The sequence below is a fragment of the Eschscholzia californica genome, unplaced genomic scaffold, assembly GCF_041429995.1.
Source record: "Eschscholzia californica isolate CP2 unplaced genomic scaffold, dmEscCali1.0.p SCAF_3, whole genome shotgun sequence".
Lineage (NCBI taxonomy): Eukaryota > Viridiplantae > Streptophyta > Magnoliopsida > Ranunculales > Papaveraceae > Eschscholzia > Eschscholzia californica.
Genome location: NW_028238420.1, coordinates 5,686,644 through 5,700,769, shown reverse-complemented (window position 1 = coordinate 5,700,769; position 14,126 = coordinate 5,686,644). Strand labels below are relative to the sequence as shown.

General features: G+C 37.2%; 3 protein-coding genes across 5 annotated transcripts; 1 reads left to right on the top strand and 2 right to left on the bottom strand.

Moving 5' to 3' along the window:
* Positions 1 to 321: 321 nt before the first annotated feature.
* Positions 322 to 1,566, bottom strand: LOC147547963 (uncharacterized). The gene has a single exon (XM_086667971.1). The coding sequence runs from the start codon at positions 1,564 to 1,566 to the stop codon at positions 322 to 324; it is 1,245 nt and encodes a 414-aa protein (XP_086524097.1).
* Positions 1,567 to 6,892: 5,326 nt separating this feature from the next.
* On the top strand, positions 6,893 to 11,563 carry LNG2 (longifolia2). 3 transcript variants are annotated; one of them, XM_086672495.1, is made up of 6 exons: positions 6,893 to 7,117; positions 7,797 to 7,919; positions 8,041 to 8,111; positions 8,201 to 10,285; positions 10,368 to 10,515; positions 10,594 to 11,563. In XM_086672495.1, the coding sequence occupies exons 2-6, from the start codon at positions 7,832 to 7,834 to the stop codon at positions 11,394 to 11,396; spliced, it is 3,195 nt and encodes a 1,064-aa protein (XP_086528621.1). In that variant the 5' UTR covers positions 6,893 to 7,117; positions 7,797 to 7,831; the 3' UTR covers positions 11,397 to 11,563. The 3 variants fall into 3 exon arrangements, with proteins under 3 accessions (XP_086528621.1, XP_086528620.1, XP_086528619.1); XM_086672494.1 differs by having other exon boundaries at positions 7,002 to 7,610; XM_086672493.1 differs by lacking the exon at positions 6,893 to 7,117 and having other exon boundaries at positions 7,212 to 7,919.
* A 238-nt stretch (positions 11,564 to 11,801) lies between these two features.
* Positions 11,802 to 13,111, bottom strand: LOC147547961 (Bromodomain transcription factor). Its single transcript, XM_086672497.1, has one exon. It carries the CDS (start codon positions 13,109 to 13,111, stop codon positions 12,008 to 12,010), a length of 1,104 nt encoding a protein of 367 aa, XP_086528623.1. The 3' UTR covers positions 11,802 to 12,007.
* Positions 13,112 to 14,126: the final 1,015 nt, after the last annotated feature.

The window sequence follows — 14,126 nt, the reverse complement described above, 5'->3', positions numbered from 1 at the left end:
AGTGTTATGAACAATTTATATAGTATGATAGTTCCTAATGTGTTATAAAAGACACAAAATTCTAAAGATAGAAAAAAATATGATAGATTCGATCAGGGGAGAAACAAAATTGTGTGAAACTATATCAAAAGAGCCTTCCAAGATTGTCAACGTAATACTATAAATGGTAACTGATTTCGTCAAATAAAAGATGGAATCGATTTTCATACATGTAACAATTTTTTTTTTTGAGGGAAACAATAATACTCATAAAAGATAACATAGTTTTACAAAGCAAAGTAAGATAAAACCATGTGATTTAACAGAGAAGGACTAAACGGACTACACAGCCAAACTTTGGGCCAAATCCTCAGTCGCTAATAAGTGAGCCACTTGATTGCAATGACGGGGAGTATAAACGACGGTGACGTGTCGAGTGGAGATGCGGTCTCTCAAAGCAGGGATCTCGTCCATCAAACGCCAAGGGGCCTGAGGATCAACGGTCGTTAATAGCTCTACCAACACCCTGCTATTACCTTCTAATATAAATTCATTTATCCCCAACTCTTCGGCTAGGTCTAAACCCAACTGAAACCCTAGAAATTCGCTATGAAGCGGCGATCGTGGTCTGAAGATTAACCTCTTCGTTCCTAAAATCACACCAGAAGAGTCTCTTGCAACTGCAGCTGCTGATGCTCGATTCTCCTTGTAAGATCCATCACAGTTTATTTTGATTTTTCTTGCTTGAGGATGGCTCCAGTTTTCTGCATCAAGATTAGTCGAAAGTAAAGATGAATCAAGAGAAGGAAGAACTAACCTTAGAGATTCCTTCGTATTCCACCAACATCGGGTTAGATCTACTGGTCTTCGATTGAAGTGCATGTCGTTTCTCATTTTCCACCACTCCCAAATAAGATAAGTGAAAATAAACCAGATTCGTTCAAGTTCTTTACTCTGTAAGCACTGTTTTAAGTTATAAACTAAATCTTCACCCATATTTTGTAGATAATCTTCACCAGTGAGGGTTAAAAGCTGTTTAAAGAGTGGACAAGTTCCAAAGAGATGCATGGTAGTTTCTGGATCATTTGTGTTGCATAGCAAACAATTTTGAGGTAGTTCCTGTAATCTCTTGCCTATATTACTTAAAGTAGCAACTCCATTGTGGATGATTTTCCAAATAAACTGTTGTATGGTTGGATTCATACCCTTTATCTTCAAAAAAAATTTCCACGGGAAATCATAAGCCTCCTGATTTAATACTGGGCGCGAACTCAACTCCGAGTAATATGACGTTGTGTTAAACTTCCCATTCTCTGTTTTGTACCAAATCAGAGTGTCTTTGCGTGATATCTGAGGAATATTAATACTAATAATGGCCTGCACACTGAGATTATCGAAAAATGTATTGAGAATATCAATATTCCAAGTATTAGTGTCCCTTATGATCAAATCCGAGACCCAGAAGACATTAGAAGGTAATTCCGTAATAAGAGTAGGAACTTTATTCAGAAGATTTGGAACCCAAGGGTCTGTCTTGATTTTTATACTTGTACCATCACCCACTAGCCAGAGAATGTTATCTCTCATGGTGTTCTTTGTTTTTAAGATAGATTGCCAAAATGGAGACATAGATGAAGGACTCTCAGTAGTTCAGAAATCATCATTTTTGTAATATTTAGACTTTAATAGTCTGACCCAAATAGCATTTGAGTTTGATAATAATCTCCATGTCATCTTGGCTACTAGGGCCTCATTAACTAAATGAAGATTTCTTATACCTAATCCCCCATGATGTTTGGGGGAACAAATGATATCCCATTTAATAAAATGAATCTTACTGTGATCAGGAGAGTGATCCCACCAAAAACTTTTCTCTGCAACTTCAAGAAGGTTAATAATATGTTTTGGAAGAATTTGGTAGCTAAAAGGGTAAGTGCAAAAAAAGCAGCCAAAATTGATTTTATAAGAACAGTTCTACCTGTTTGAGAAATATATTTTTGTTTCCAACCTGATAAACTCTTATTGAATTTCTCCACTAACCATTGGTGGCTTTGAATTCTGTTTCCTGGCTTGAGGATTAATGCACCCAGATACTTAGCTTGATCATTCATAATTGGAGCATTCAATTGAGAGACGAATGCAGCTTTGATATCATCTGAAACTCCATTGCTGAAGTATAAAGAAGACTTGTTGAAATTCACCTTCTGTCCCGAAAAATCTCCCACCAATTTTCCATTGAGCTTGATATTGAATCTAGGGGTGGTAACACATGACATAATTAAATCAAGAATGCGACCCGAAAAACCAGTAGAAATAAGGACTTGTTTGAGAAAGTCCCAATTTACCCTATCATATACTTTTGCCTGTCCATTTTAAGAGCGAAAGCACCATTTTTAGCTTTGGAATTGTGCATAGAATGGAACAATTCCTGAGTAATAATGATATTGTCCATAATTTGTCTATTAGGAACAAAAGCATTTTGGGTCCACATAATGGCTTCATCAAGGCAAGGTCTAATTCTATTAGCAATAAGTTTCGTGATGAATTTATAGATTGAGTTGCAAAGTGAAATCGGTCTATAATCAAAGGCTAAACTCGGATTTCTACACTTAGGAATAAGGGCCAAAGTAGTGAGATTGAGAGAAGGATCGATTGAACCTGTTTGGAATGCCGATTGGATATAAGCCGTGAGATCCTGTCCGATTATATCCCAATGTTTTTGGAAAATAAAGCAAGGTAAACCATCTGGCCCCGGGCTTTTGATCGATCCCATTTCCATCACTACGGCTTTAATTTCTTCTGTTGTGGGAATTCTTGAGAAGTAGTCCAGATCATTTTCCGATATAACTTTATATGCATTTAATATCTCAATCGGTGGTGAACTAACTGGTTCAACCCTAAATAAATTCTGAAAATACTCGATGAGTTATGTTGACGGACCATTGAAGCCGAGACCATTGAAGCCGAGATCCAGAAGGTTTGCATCTTGAATGAATTTCTGAAATTGTGTCATGAAAGGAATATTAGAAGAGCCACCTATTTTTTCCGATCGAGCGGAAATAGCATTTAGGTCACCAATACAACAATACGGGTTATCAATATTACGAATTTTGTTCAATATAGACGACCAAAAACGAGGTCTGTCCTGGACCCTTGGAGGCCCATAAATACAAAACAATTAGTTCACCACCGATTGAGATATTACGAATTTCTTCCTCACTCGAACATCAACCAGAGGCATATCCTCATCAATGTCATCACTCGTACTCGGATCAGCTCTTTCTCCAATTGACGAAAATCAGATGAATCCTTATAGAGATTGTTAGAATAAACCGAGGTTATGCCCTTCTCCGTCTGGATTTTTGATCTTTTTGCCTGACAAAGACTAGAAATAAGATTACCATAATTAGTACGAATATTTGGGTGCTTAGCACAAACTGTTGCCACCGGATTAATATTTTCATTTTCAATATTGAGATCCGTAAATTTGGGAATTAAATCCTTGCCGAAAGATCCTAATTCTTTTAAAGGATTTTTTTTTTGTAGAGAACGGAACCTTAAATGCCTCTGGGTATTTGGGAGACATTTCTTTCAATATTCTAGTACGAATCGAATCAGACAGATTCTGTTTTAGAAGATCGTTCAAGGCCATAATGGTATAACAGAATTTAATGTTATGCCCTATGTGACCACAATAGATACAGAATCGAGGAAGTTTTTCAATCCTGATTTCAATAGAGACTAACTTAGAATTAGAGAGTTTTAGATTAACTCTCGGGGGTAAGGCCTGGTTGATACTTAATTTAACCCTAACACGGCCAAAAAGACTCTATTTCATAGAATCCTCAATAGTAGTAGGAGTATACGGTCCTAGAGTGCAAGCAAGAAGATTTACAATAGTACTATTAAGATGACTGGGGGGATGCCATGAAATTGAATCCAAAACCAGACAGAATCAAAAGAATGATCAATCAGAGACACTTCCGGTTCACACGGTTGAAGAACTATAAGTTCTTCTTGAATAATCCAAGGAGAGCTTTCCAAAGCAATTTCCAATTCCGTAGCAGTTTGGAATTTGATAAGATACAAGTTATCCTTCACTTCCGAAATAGTATACTTGTTAGGACCGTGTATGATTCTAGATAATCGATACGCGGCTTGTCCTATATCAACCTTTTTCAAACTCTGGAACCAAATAACACCCTGTTTTATAATCGCAATTTTCCCATTTGTAATATCACCGCCGTCAACTGTGGGGGGAACCTGATCTGCCGTGGTTAATGCTTCGAATTGTTGAATGAAATGAGTATCAGTAGTATCCATACTAGGATGAATCAGAAGACAATAGTAAGACTGAAGAAGGAAACACCGAATTGAGACTGTATCTCGACTATGAAAGCCCCTTAAGAGCGACGAATGAGAAGATTTAGAACTTGAAGAAGTTCAAATCGCGCAATGGATAATAAAAGGGCGGAGAACCGCCCGAGACTGAGTCCGCTTTGCAGAGTAACTGCCAAAAAACGGTTAAAGAACGGCCTAATTTAAAGGAAAACAAGCCCTAAAAGGTGGCGCCGGAAAAAAAAACTGAAAAAGCAAATAACTCCGCCCGAGAGCAAAACAGCTTCAACTTCTAGAAACTAGTCTATTATTACTCCATCATTTTATACATGTAACAATTATTGTTCTAGAGATAGAAGCTAAAAATGAAGCTTAAGAAGATGATGATATACTTCATTTATTCTGGATATATTTTATGCTCGTAACGTAATTTTTCTATTCATAACGCATCATGACGAGAAACAAAATTGCATTAAGAAGAAAAACAATTTTGTATTTAAGTTAAAGAATAAAATACAATTTTGTCATTGTACATTTATGATCGTTCACAGTGCATTATGGGACTTCATGGATTTCACAAGGCGAGGGGCATTTTGGTTATAAAAAAATTAAAAATCAACTTTGGACCTCCCGTCAATTATGTTTATTCTCAGTAGCCTAAACACAAGTTGTCTAAATTTGTTGGCTCCATCGCCTATTTTGAGTAAGTCGAGACTAATTGGCTATTTCATAACAAAATTTGTTAACATCCAAAAGATAAAAGGAAAATTTGTCAAAAACTTCTCATAAATTTTTCTGCTCTAGTGAAAAAACATATTTAGTTTTCTTTTTTTTTTGCTGAGAATAAAAAAACATATTAAGTTTTGTAATACAACTTTTTGATAGTAATCAAAAAGTGTTTTCTTTCATCAAAAAAAAAAATCAAAAAGTGTTTGTTTTTTTTTTCATTATTTTATTTATCCGAATATTCTTCCTAGTTACGTACATAATATTATATTATTTTGAACACGTGGCTCGAAATATTGTTAGTAATACTTATAGAATAAAGCCAAACACTTCATTATAAATAGATTAGGCATTACGAGAGACGCGTTGAACTTTTTTTTGTTTGTTGAACAAAGAAGCTTTGAACTTGAGATTCAAAAAAATTGAAAAATAGTTGATATTATGCAAAATGGAAAATAAACTTAACATATAAAATGCCCTTAGCCCTCATCTTTGTTTTTGTCTGTTAGGCATGAATTTAGAGGTTCTTTAGGTTAACATGAATTATTGCTCCACTTATTGCAAAAAGTGTTGCAATGTATGTGTAGAGTAGCCCCAGAAAAAGATAGCTATTACTTATTCTCCATTTATTAGATAGAACATTATGGATCAGACTGCTTTTTTTTATCAATGATCAGAAAATATATATATATATATATATATATATATATATATATATATATTATATATATATTGATATATAATATTGACCTATTTTTTCACTTAGTTATTAGCTAGCTTCTAATTAGTTTGTAGATTTCTTATTATATAAAAGACCAAACATACTCAATATTTATAGTTTAGCTACAAGTGGATAAAAGATTCAAAAACTACACTAGATTGACTTTGTATTGAAATGAAAAAGAGTGCAATTTTTTTCTCATTTTGTTTACTACCATATTGACCCTTCCATATAGATAAAGCTCGCACTTTTCAGTTTCTTTGTTAAATCATTCATTTCGATCATTTTCAATTGAGAATAAAAAGCAAAGATATCGAGATGCCTGATTTGATGGATCGTATTCTCTATCGAGAAATGATAGAGAACAAAAAAATCCAGACATACTCTAAATATACATTCTATGTGGCTTGCTGTGATACGTTGTTTAGTGTACTAGAATCATCAAAAACACAAATCACAGCAAACCACATAGAATGTATGTCTAGAGTATGTCTGAGTTTTCTTGTTCTCTTTCATTTTTCTTCTCTACATAGATGTCACATAGTTTCCAAATACTATATTTAGAGATTAATTTCTGTTAAGTTTAGGTCAATTCTCCTGATGGAAAGTCTTGACTCCGCCCTGCCAACATAACGCCCTAAAGAGAGAAAATGGACAATTCGCATGGTCATTTGGTTTTCGGGCTGAAGGAAGGACACGTAAGTTCATTAAGTGAGAGGAGCAAGAAAGACTATTGTCTTTCACTTATTGCTTGCTTGAACGATAAGCCTACTAATCCAACCAAAGTAGAGCTTTAAGACATGGGCCAGTTAATTATGCCACACCATGAGAGGTTGCACGGCCGTCTCACTACCGACTCCCAATCAGGTGACATGAGCAGACAAGATTTAGAACAAAAGCGTATTCCGATTTTTTTCTAAATTTTATCCGGTCACGTAAGGGGGCTTGACTCCTCCACAGAGGAGATGGACAGAAACCCATTTTCCAATTATGTCACTAAATCAACAACCTATACCATCTTTGTTTTTATCTTGTTTTACTTTTCTTCATTCATAACTTTTCTATCTCATGACTGACAAACCTCACATGCACATGCAGACATGAAGGTTTAAGATTACATACCCACCAACTTTACATCCTCACATGGACCAACCAGGACTGTCCCACCTTCCTCCTCACTCCTCTCTCTCTCTCTCTCTTCTGTCAATTACAGAATTATCTTTTTAGAATAAAAAACAAAGGAACACTGCCAAGACTCTTTAAGAAACCTAGATAACAATCACTTGATCTTTTCTTCATTTTGATCTTTCCATGAAAAAGGAAAAACCCCCATCTCTGAATTTATCTTCTTGGGTACAATTTTTATCTCTTTCAGAAATTTGAATTGACTGTGTCTTTTTGTAACCTCACCCTATATATCTATTACCTATTCTTGTTTTCTTCTTTTGGTTGTTACAGAATGACATTATTCTGATTCCCTTCTTGTATTAAGGAATATGTATATGGGTTTCTGAGCTTTTCTTGGGTTTTGAATTTATCTGTTTTTCTCCATTATTTTACTCTTTTTAATGCTTTTAGCTACTTCCCTACTTGTACCCACAACAAAAAAATAATGTGGGTTTTTTGAGTTTTGATTGGAGAGAGAAATATTTCTGATTTCTGATCTGTTCTTAGCTGGAATTAGGGGAGTTTGAATGCTTGTTTGAGAAGGGTTAAGGGAACTTAATTCTATTTCATTTCTAAAAACAGAGCTCTTCAGCTCTGTTTTAACAAAACTCAGTATCTGTTCATTTCTTGATTTGAATTTAAGGTTCTGAGTGATTTTTGAGAGAGAAAGAAGATTTGGGTAAGGAGGAATTATGTTTATTTTCAGTTTTGAGCATTTATTTTTATGAAATTGGGGTTTGGGAAACCCAAGAATCTTTCAACTTTGGTAAAGATTGTACCTTTATTGAAGAATTTCTAAGGTAGTTGAAGAGAGAGTGAAAAGAGATCATTAAAATGTCTGCAAAACTTCTTCATGCTTTGACAGATGAAAACCCAGATCTGAAAAAGCAAATTGGATGCATGAATGGTATTTTTCAAATCTTTGATCGTCACCATATCCTCACTCCTAGAAGAATTACAGGTCAAGCACATAAAACACTTCATACAGGTATTTCTTCAACTTCAACCGGTTGTTTCTTCAAGTTTGAATTATGGGTTCTTACTAGTTTTGAGGAATTCTCTAAGCTTATCAATTAGTAATCTAAATTTCGATTTCGGTATATATTTAGGTAATTCTCACTTAAACAATGGCAACCTTGGAGTTGAACCTGATGGTCTACGATTCGTGCAGTCAGCTTCTGTAAGGATTTTCGCTTGTAATTCTCAGACTTAATCTTGTTTTGTTTGACGAGATTAAAGAGATTAAGGGTTTGGGGTGTTTGGTTGCAGGAAAGGAATCATAAACAGAACTCAACAGAAAATCGGAGAGTTTCAATGGAGTCATCCGCACCTTCCGTTTCATCTTCTTGTTCCTCTTCTTTCTCCTCTCTTGACTATAAAAATTCTCAACAAGAATCAAATTCATCTGAGAGAACCATTTTTTCAGAAACACCCGCAAGAGATCCACCTCTTGCATATGCAAATTCATCAAAATTCGGACGACATTCGCTTGATTTCAGAGACGTCGTTAAGGATTCAATTTACAGAGAAGGTCGTGGATTATCGGTTAAAACAACGATTATGGAAGAGGCCGTGGGTTGTGTCATGAAGCCCGCCGATTCTCCCAGGCCCTTCCAGATGTCTAAGTCTGTTGATGAACCATTTGGAGTCGGAAGTCATTCGAAACAGAGGGTTGTTGATCTCAATGAGTCAGAGAGGGTTCCTGCTAAACCTCGAGAAGCACAATGGAGTTCTAATGTCAGGGGCGAACGACCAAGATCATCGTGTGAAGGGAGAACTAGATCTCCGTTTTCAATACCGAAGGATTCTCCCCGATATTCTTATGACAGTCGTGAAACAAGGCGTTCGCCATTTGATTCACGTGAGACCTTAAAATCCACCACAAAGCTTAGGGAACTTCCAAGGCTATCGCTCGATAGCAGGGAGAGTTACTTGAACGATCCCAACTCGGGTTCAAAATCTAACTTGATCTCAAAGGATTTGCGGAGAAGTAGTAGTTACAACCTTAGCAGAACGTCAGATTTACAGCAAGAAATCGGAAGTTATAAACCGTCTACCAGTCTCGTGGCGAAGCTAATGGGCTTGGAAGGATTGCCAAAGCCCATGGCGAACACCGAAGGTGAAATGAGGTTGATCAAAACCTACCCATTTGAAGAATTGGACCCTTCCACGGAGTCGCTGAACACAAATAATGGAAGCAAGTACAGTAGAACTTCTAGTCCTAAGAGTTCGGCTAAGGACACGGTTTCACCCAGGTTAAGAAGTCATGATCCGGTTATGAGGCCCGTCTCACCACGGGTTCCAATTGAACCAGCTCCGTGGAAGAAGCTAGACGAAAGCTGGGGTTCGACGAAAGCAGTACAGAGGAATTATGAGTTCGCCACGAAGACCTCAAACCAATCTCCTTCTGTTTATTCTGAGATCGAGAAACGACTGAAAGAGCTTGAGTTTAGGCAATCAGATAGAGATTTACGGGCTCTTAAGCAAATATTGGACGGCATGCACGCGAAAGGTTTGTTAGAGGGCAAGAACGAAGAAAATAAATCTTCTGATTTTGTTTCCGAGACAAACAGAAACAACATGAACCGGCAGGATATTAATCGAAATCCAAAGATGGTAAACAGGCGAAACCCACTAAGTAATCAACTGATTTCTTCAAGAGTCAAGGGAGCTACTCCAAAGTCATTTGAGACCCCGATTGTCATAATGAAACCAGCAAAACTCATCGAGAAATCTGGTATTCCTGCTTCTTCGGTTATTCCAATCGACAGTTTATCAGGTCTTCGTTTGCCCAAGAATGGCAAAAGAGATTCAACTAATAACCGAGGTCCTAAACTCAACCACAGAGAGTCTTCAAACAGAACTCTCAGTTCGACCGATAAGAAAGACAATGAAAGAACAATGAAGTCATCACAAACTTTGACAAAGACTCAGCAGATGTCGACAGAAAACCCTAGAAGTAACATAAAAAACTCAGGATCTGTTAGCCCAAGGTTGCAACAAAAGAAGCTCGAGTTAGAAAAGCGTTCTCGCCCTCCCATTCCCTCACAAGATTCAAAGAATCTCAGAAAGCAGTCTTCTAGGCAGCCAACTGAATCAGGCTCCCCCGGAGGAAGAGCAAGAGGAAGGTCTCGGAGTTCGCGACATAATGATGACCAACTAAGAGAGCTGAGTAGAGATTCAAGAAACTCAAGTCAAGGAGATGAAATTTCTCAGCAATCAGACAGAAACAACTCACAGATGGATGTCGAAGTAACAAGTGCAGATAGATCTGCTGAGCTCTTACTTCAGAAAGGAGGCCAGAATCCATCCAGGAAGACGGCTGAGAACATGATCTCTAAGTTGAAACAGAAAGTAAGGAATCATTGTTTCTTTCAGAAACCATTTTTTTTATTATTGCAGTTCATTGCTAACAACTTCGTGTTCATTCTTTCAGAAACCGCCACTGAGGCTAAACAAAGATGAGTTGCTAACAGAACTTGCTACCGTTGGTCCAGACCAACCGAGTCCAGTATCTGTTCTTGATTCTTCATTCTACAAGGATGAGTTATCTTCGCCCGTGAGAAAAATGTCATGTTCAAATGGTAAGCTTTTTTTTTATCTTTCTTCATTTGCAAATATGACAAACTTTAGACCACACTTACGTAATTTTATTGCAACAGATACCGATATTCAAAATTGGAGCGATCATCTGACTGAAGATGATCAGAACCTGACAACGCCGGGAGCTTATCTTCGTTCTGGGATAAATCGTATGAAACTAGAAAACATCGAGGACCTAGTTCAGAAGCTAAGAAGATTGAACTCAAACCACAATGAAACTACCACAGACTATATTGCATCATTGTGTGAAAGCACTAATCCTGATCAAAGATACATCTCTGAGATATTATTAGCGTCAGGTCTTCTACTTCGAGACCTTGGCTCGGGTATACCAAAAACTCAGCTCCACCCATCAGGTCACCCAATCAGCCCAGACTTGTTCATCGTGTTGGAGCAAACTAAGGCGAGCAAGGATATCTCTAAAGATGGATTCAATAGAACAAAGACTGGTCGAATTAAAACAGGTCGAGATAAGCAACATCGGAAGCTTGTTTTCGATGCTGTTAATGAAGTTCTTGTTCAGAAGTTGTCTTTGGTGGGTATCCCAAATGAGCCTTGGATCAAACCCAAGAAATTACAAGGAGTGCCCATGAATGCACAGAGGTTATTAAAAGAACTATGTTCAGAGATAGAACAGCTTCAAGCTAGCAAAGAAGTGAATCTCGATGAAGATGAAGATACTTTAAAGCCCATCTTGGCTGACGATATAATGCGTAGTTCAGAGAATTGGGTAGATTTTCATAAGGAGTTCCCTGTGGTAGCTTTGGACATCGAACGATTAATTTTCAAGGACTTGATAGACGAGATTGTTAGTGGTGAAGCTGAGAATCAGCGAGCCAAGACAAGTAAAGTCATTTTCTAAGTAAGATTACTTCTCATTCTTCATATATTTTTCATTGTTTCTTGATTCAAGAAACATAATAATACATAAGAGTTCTTTTTGTAGCTTGTAAAAAGAACATACTTTTTCGGAAGTTCTGTAATATACATGTTCAATGTGATCAATATATAAACATGCCATTTGGTTAACTCAAGCTAAAGAGATACAAGCGGACTCGTTCTGACATGGTATCAAAGCAGGTAGAAAATGAAAGTTTAGGTTACTACCGAGTAGAGGACGAGCGAATATGTTTTGCTACTAATGATGAATTTAATCAACTTGTAATGGTTTCAGTTTTCGGAATCAAACTAAAACTGTATATGTTTTGATTTTAATGACTACAACTGGTAAATAGAAGAACAGTAAATGCTAAACAAATGCCAAAACTAAAAAGGAAAAAGAACTCCATGAATTTCATTCAAAAGAATTGTATTTCAATACAAGACGACCATTGATGGAAACAGAATTCACATACCCGGAGACTGTAAAAGGTCGAACCTTTAACCAGCAGTTTGAACCGATACAAATACCAGATCTGGGCTACTCAATTCTTGAAAAGTATACAAAAAGCCAGTCAACAAACTAATTAGAAACTAAGAAAGATCCTGTTGAATTTCCATGGACTCCCTAAGAATTTGCTCTGCTCTCCTCTTTTTCTCGTCTCTCTCATTATCCCTTTCAAACCAAGCACCAGTTTTCCAAACACCAATGTTCTGAAGATCCAAATCCACAGGCATGCCTAATGATTTCTTCCCAACCCCAAATTTGAAATTCACAACAGCTCTCTTGTTTGGAAGAGCTCTTTTCTCGCCATCTCCTAAATCAGAAAACCCACTCTTAGCTGCTTCAATAGCCGGGGAAAAAGTATCAAGAACCGATAATTGATTCCCCAAAACCTTATCTTTCCGAATTTTTGCTGGAAAAACAGGGACTAATACTTCTTCGGCACTGGCTTCAATAGGTGGAGCAAGAAATGGGTTGTTAGTCAATTCTACATGGTCGGCCTTCCCAGCTTCATCTCTGTAATCCAATGAAAGTGGTGTTTCCGAACTACTACATATTAAGCGCTGCTGCAAACTCAACAATGAACTTTCCGCTTTCCTTCGCTGTTTCGCCTGTTCAATTTTATCTATTCTAGGATCTGTTGTTCTCTCATTCCATACAGGAGTGTGAATATATGTGTGAGGATCAGGGAAAGCAGGTAACCAATCAGGAATATGTTTTCCAGGCGCTGTTTCGCCAATTTGTAAAAAACTTGGAGTAGGTTTTCGATTTCTGTTAATGGGAAACCGAGGAACAAACCGAGCGAATGGAGATTCCTCTGAGGAGTTCACATAATGAATTAACTCTCTAATTGTACCTGAATCTACTAAGCAATGATTAGGGTTTGAAGCACTAGTAAAACCTTGTCCAATACCCAAATCTTCCAATCCTTGAATGATATCGAAAATATTGCATTCTATTCTATCAGCTAAATTTGCATAAAAATGAGCAGTTTTGCCCAAATCACAAACGTAACGAATCAAAATGTCTGAGAAAGCATCGAGAGTTGACTCATGGATGCTTTGAAATCCAGCCGTTTCGCAAATCTGAGCCACCGCAATTCTTGCAATCGCTCTACCAAAATCATCACTTCCACCAGCTTGTAGTTTTCCCTTTTTGTTATCTCTTCCATTCTCCCCACCTCCATCACTCATATTCAAACCCTCATATCAATTTACCCGGAACTAGGGTTCCAAGAAACAAAATTTCCCCCCAATTCACTAGGGCTTTCGCTAGATACCATTCTCCTATCTTCTTTTTCTACTTGAATTACTCGCAAAGATAATCCGCTCATTAAAGAACAAAAATTCCCGTAGATAAAGATTCAGAAGCTGGTATTGCATTTCAAGAGAATTTCACGAAGGAATTAACCAAGAACAAAAAGAAATTTCGGAGATTAGAAGAACTCTTACCAGTAATAGCTAGAATTCATAGCCAAATCAAACTCGTCAATTGAGCAAAGAAGAAGCTCCACTGAGAGAAGATATTCGGATCAAGAAACCCTAACAACGGACTTTTTCTAAATTTTGAGTCAACAGAGTTGACAAATCAAAAATCATAAAGTGGGTAATGATCAATAGGAAAGAAAATGAGAAGATTGGATTAAAGACTTGTCCTAAGAGGAAACCCTAGAAAAGACGAATCAAAGAACAGAGGAAGAACTAATAGGGTGGACGATTTATAGACGATGAACTGAAGTGAACCTCACGGATCGGGACTTTGGTGAGTATTGTCTGCGTTGACGTTCCAGAGTTCCTATTTGTACATACGTTGACCATTCAAAATTATTGACGAGGCAAATTGTTCTTTTTTTCTAATCGTTGAGCGTGTGTCTCGAACCCTTGATCTCTAGGTGGAAGATTATACCTCTTATCACTCCAATCAAGGATTGTTAGCACGAGGCTGTTACAACAAGTCAACAACATCAAAACAACCACTCTCTTGAGTCCACAGAGTCCACATGTATATAACTCTCAGTGATGGAAACTGCTAAATGGTACGACTGAAAGGTAATGTAGTCGGCCCCAATAAGTCAGGCCTTCAAAGGAGAAAAATAACTTAACCAAGCCAGATCGCGTTTTGTATTTGTATTTTTGCTCATTTGCTTACCAATCTTTTCTTTGAACTGTCAGCATGCCTCGAATTCTTGACTTTTCGCGTGGAAGACTG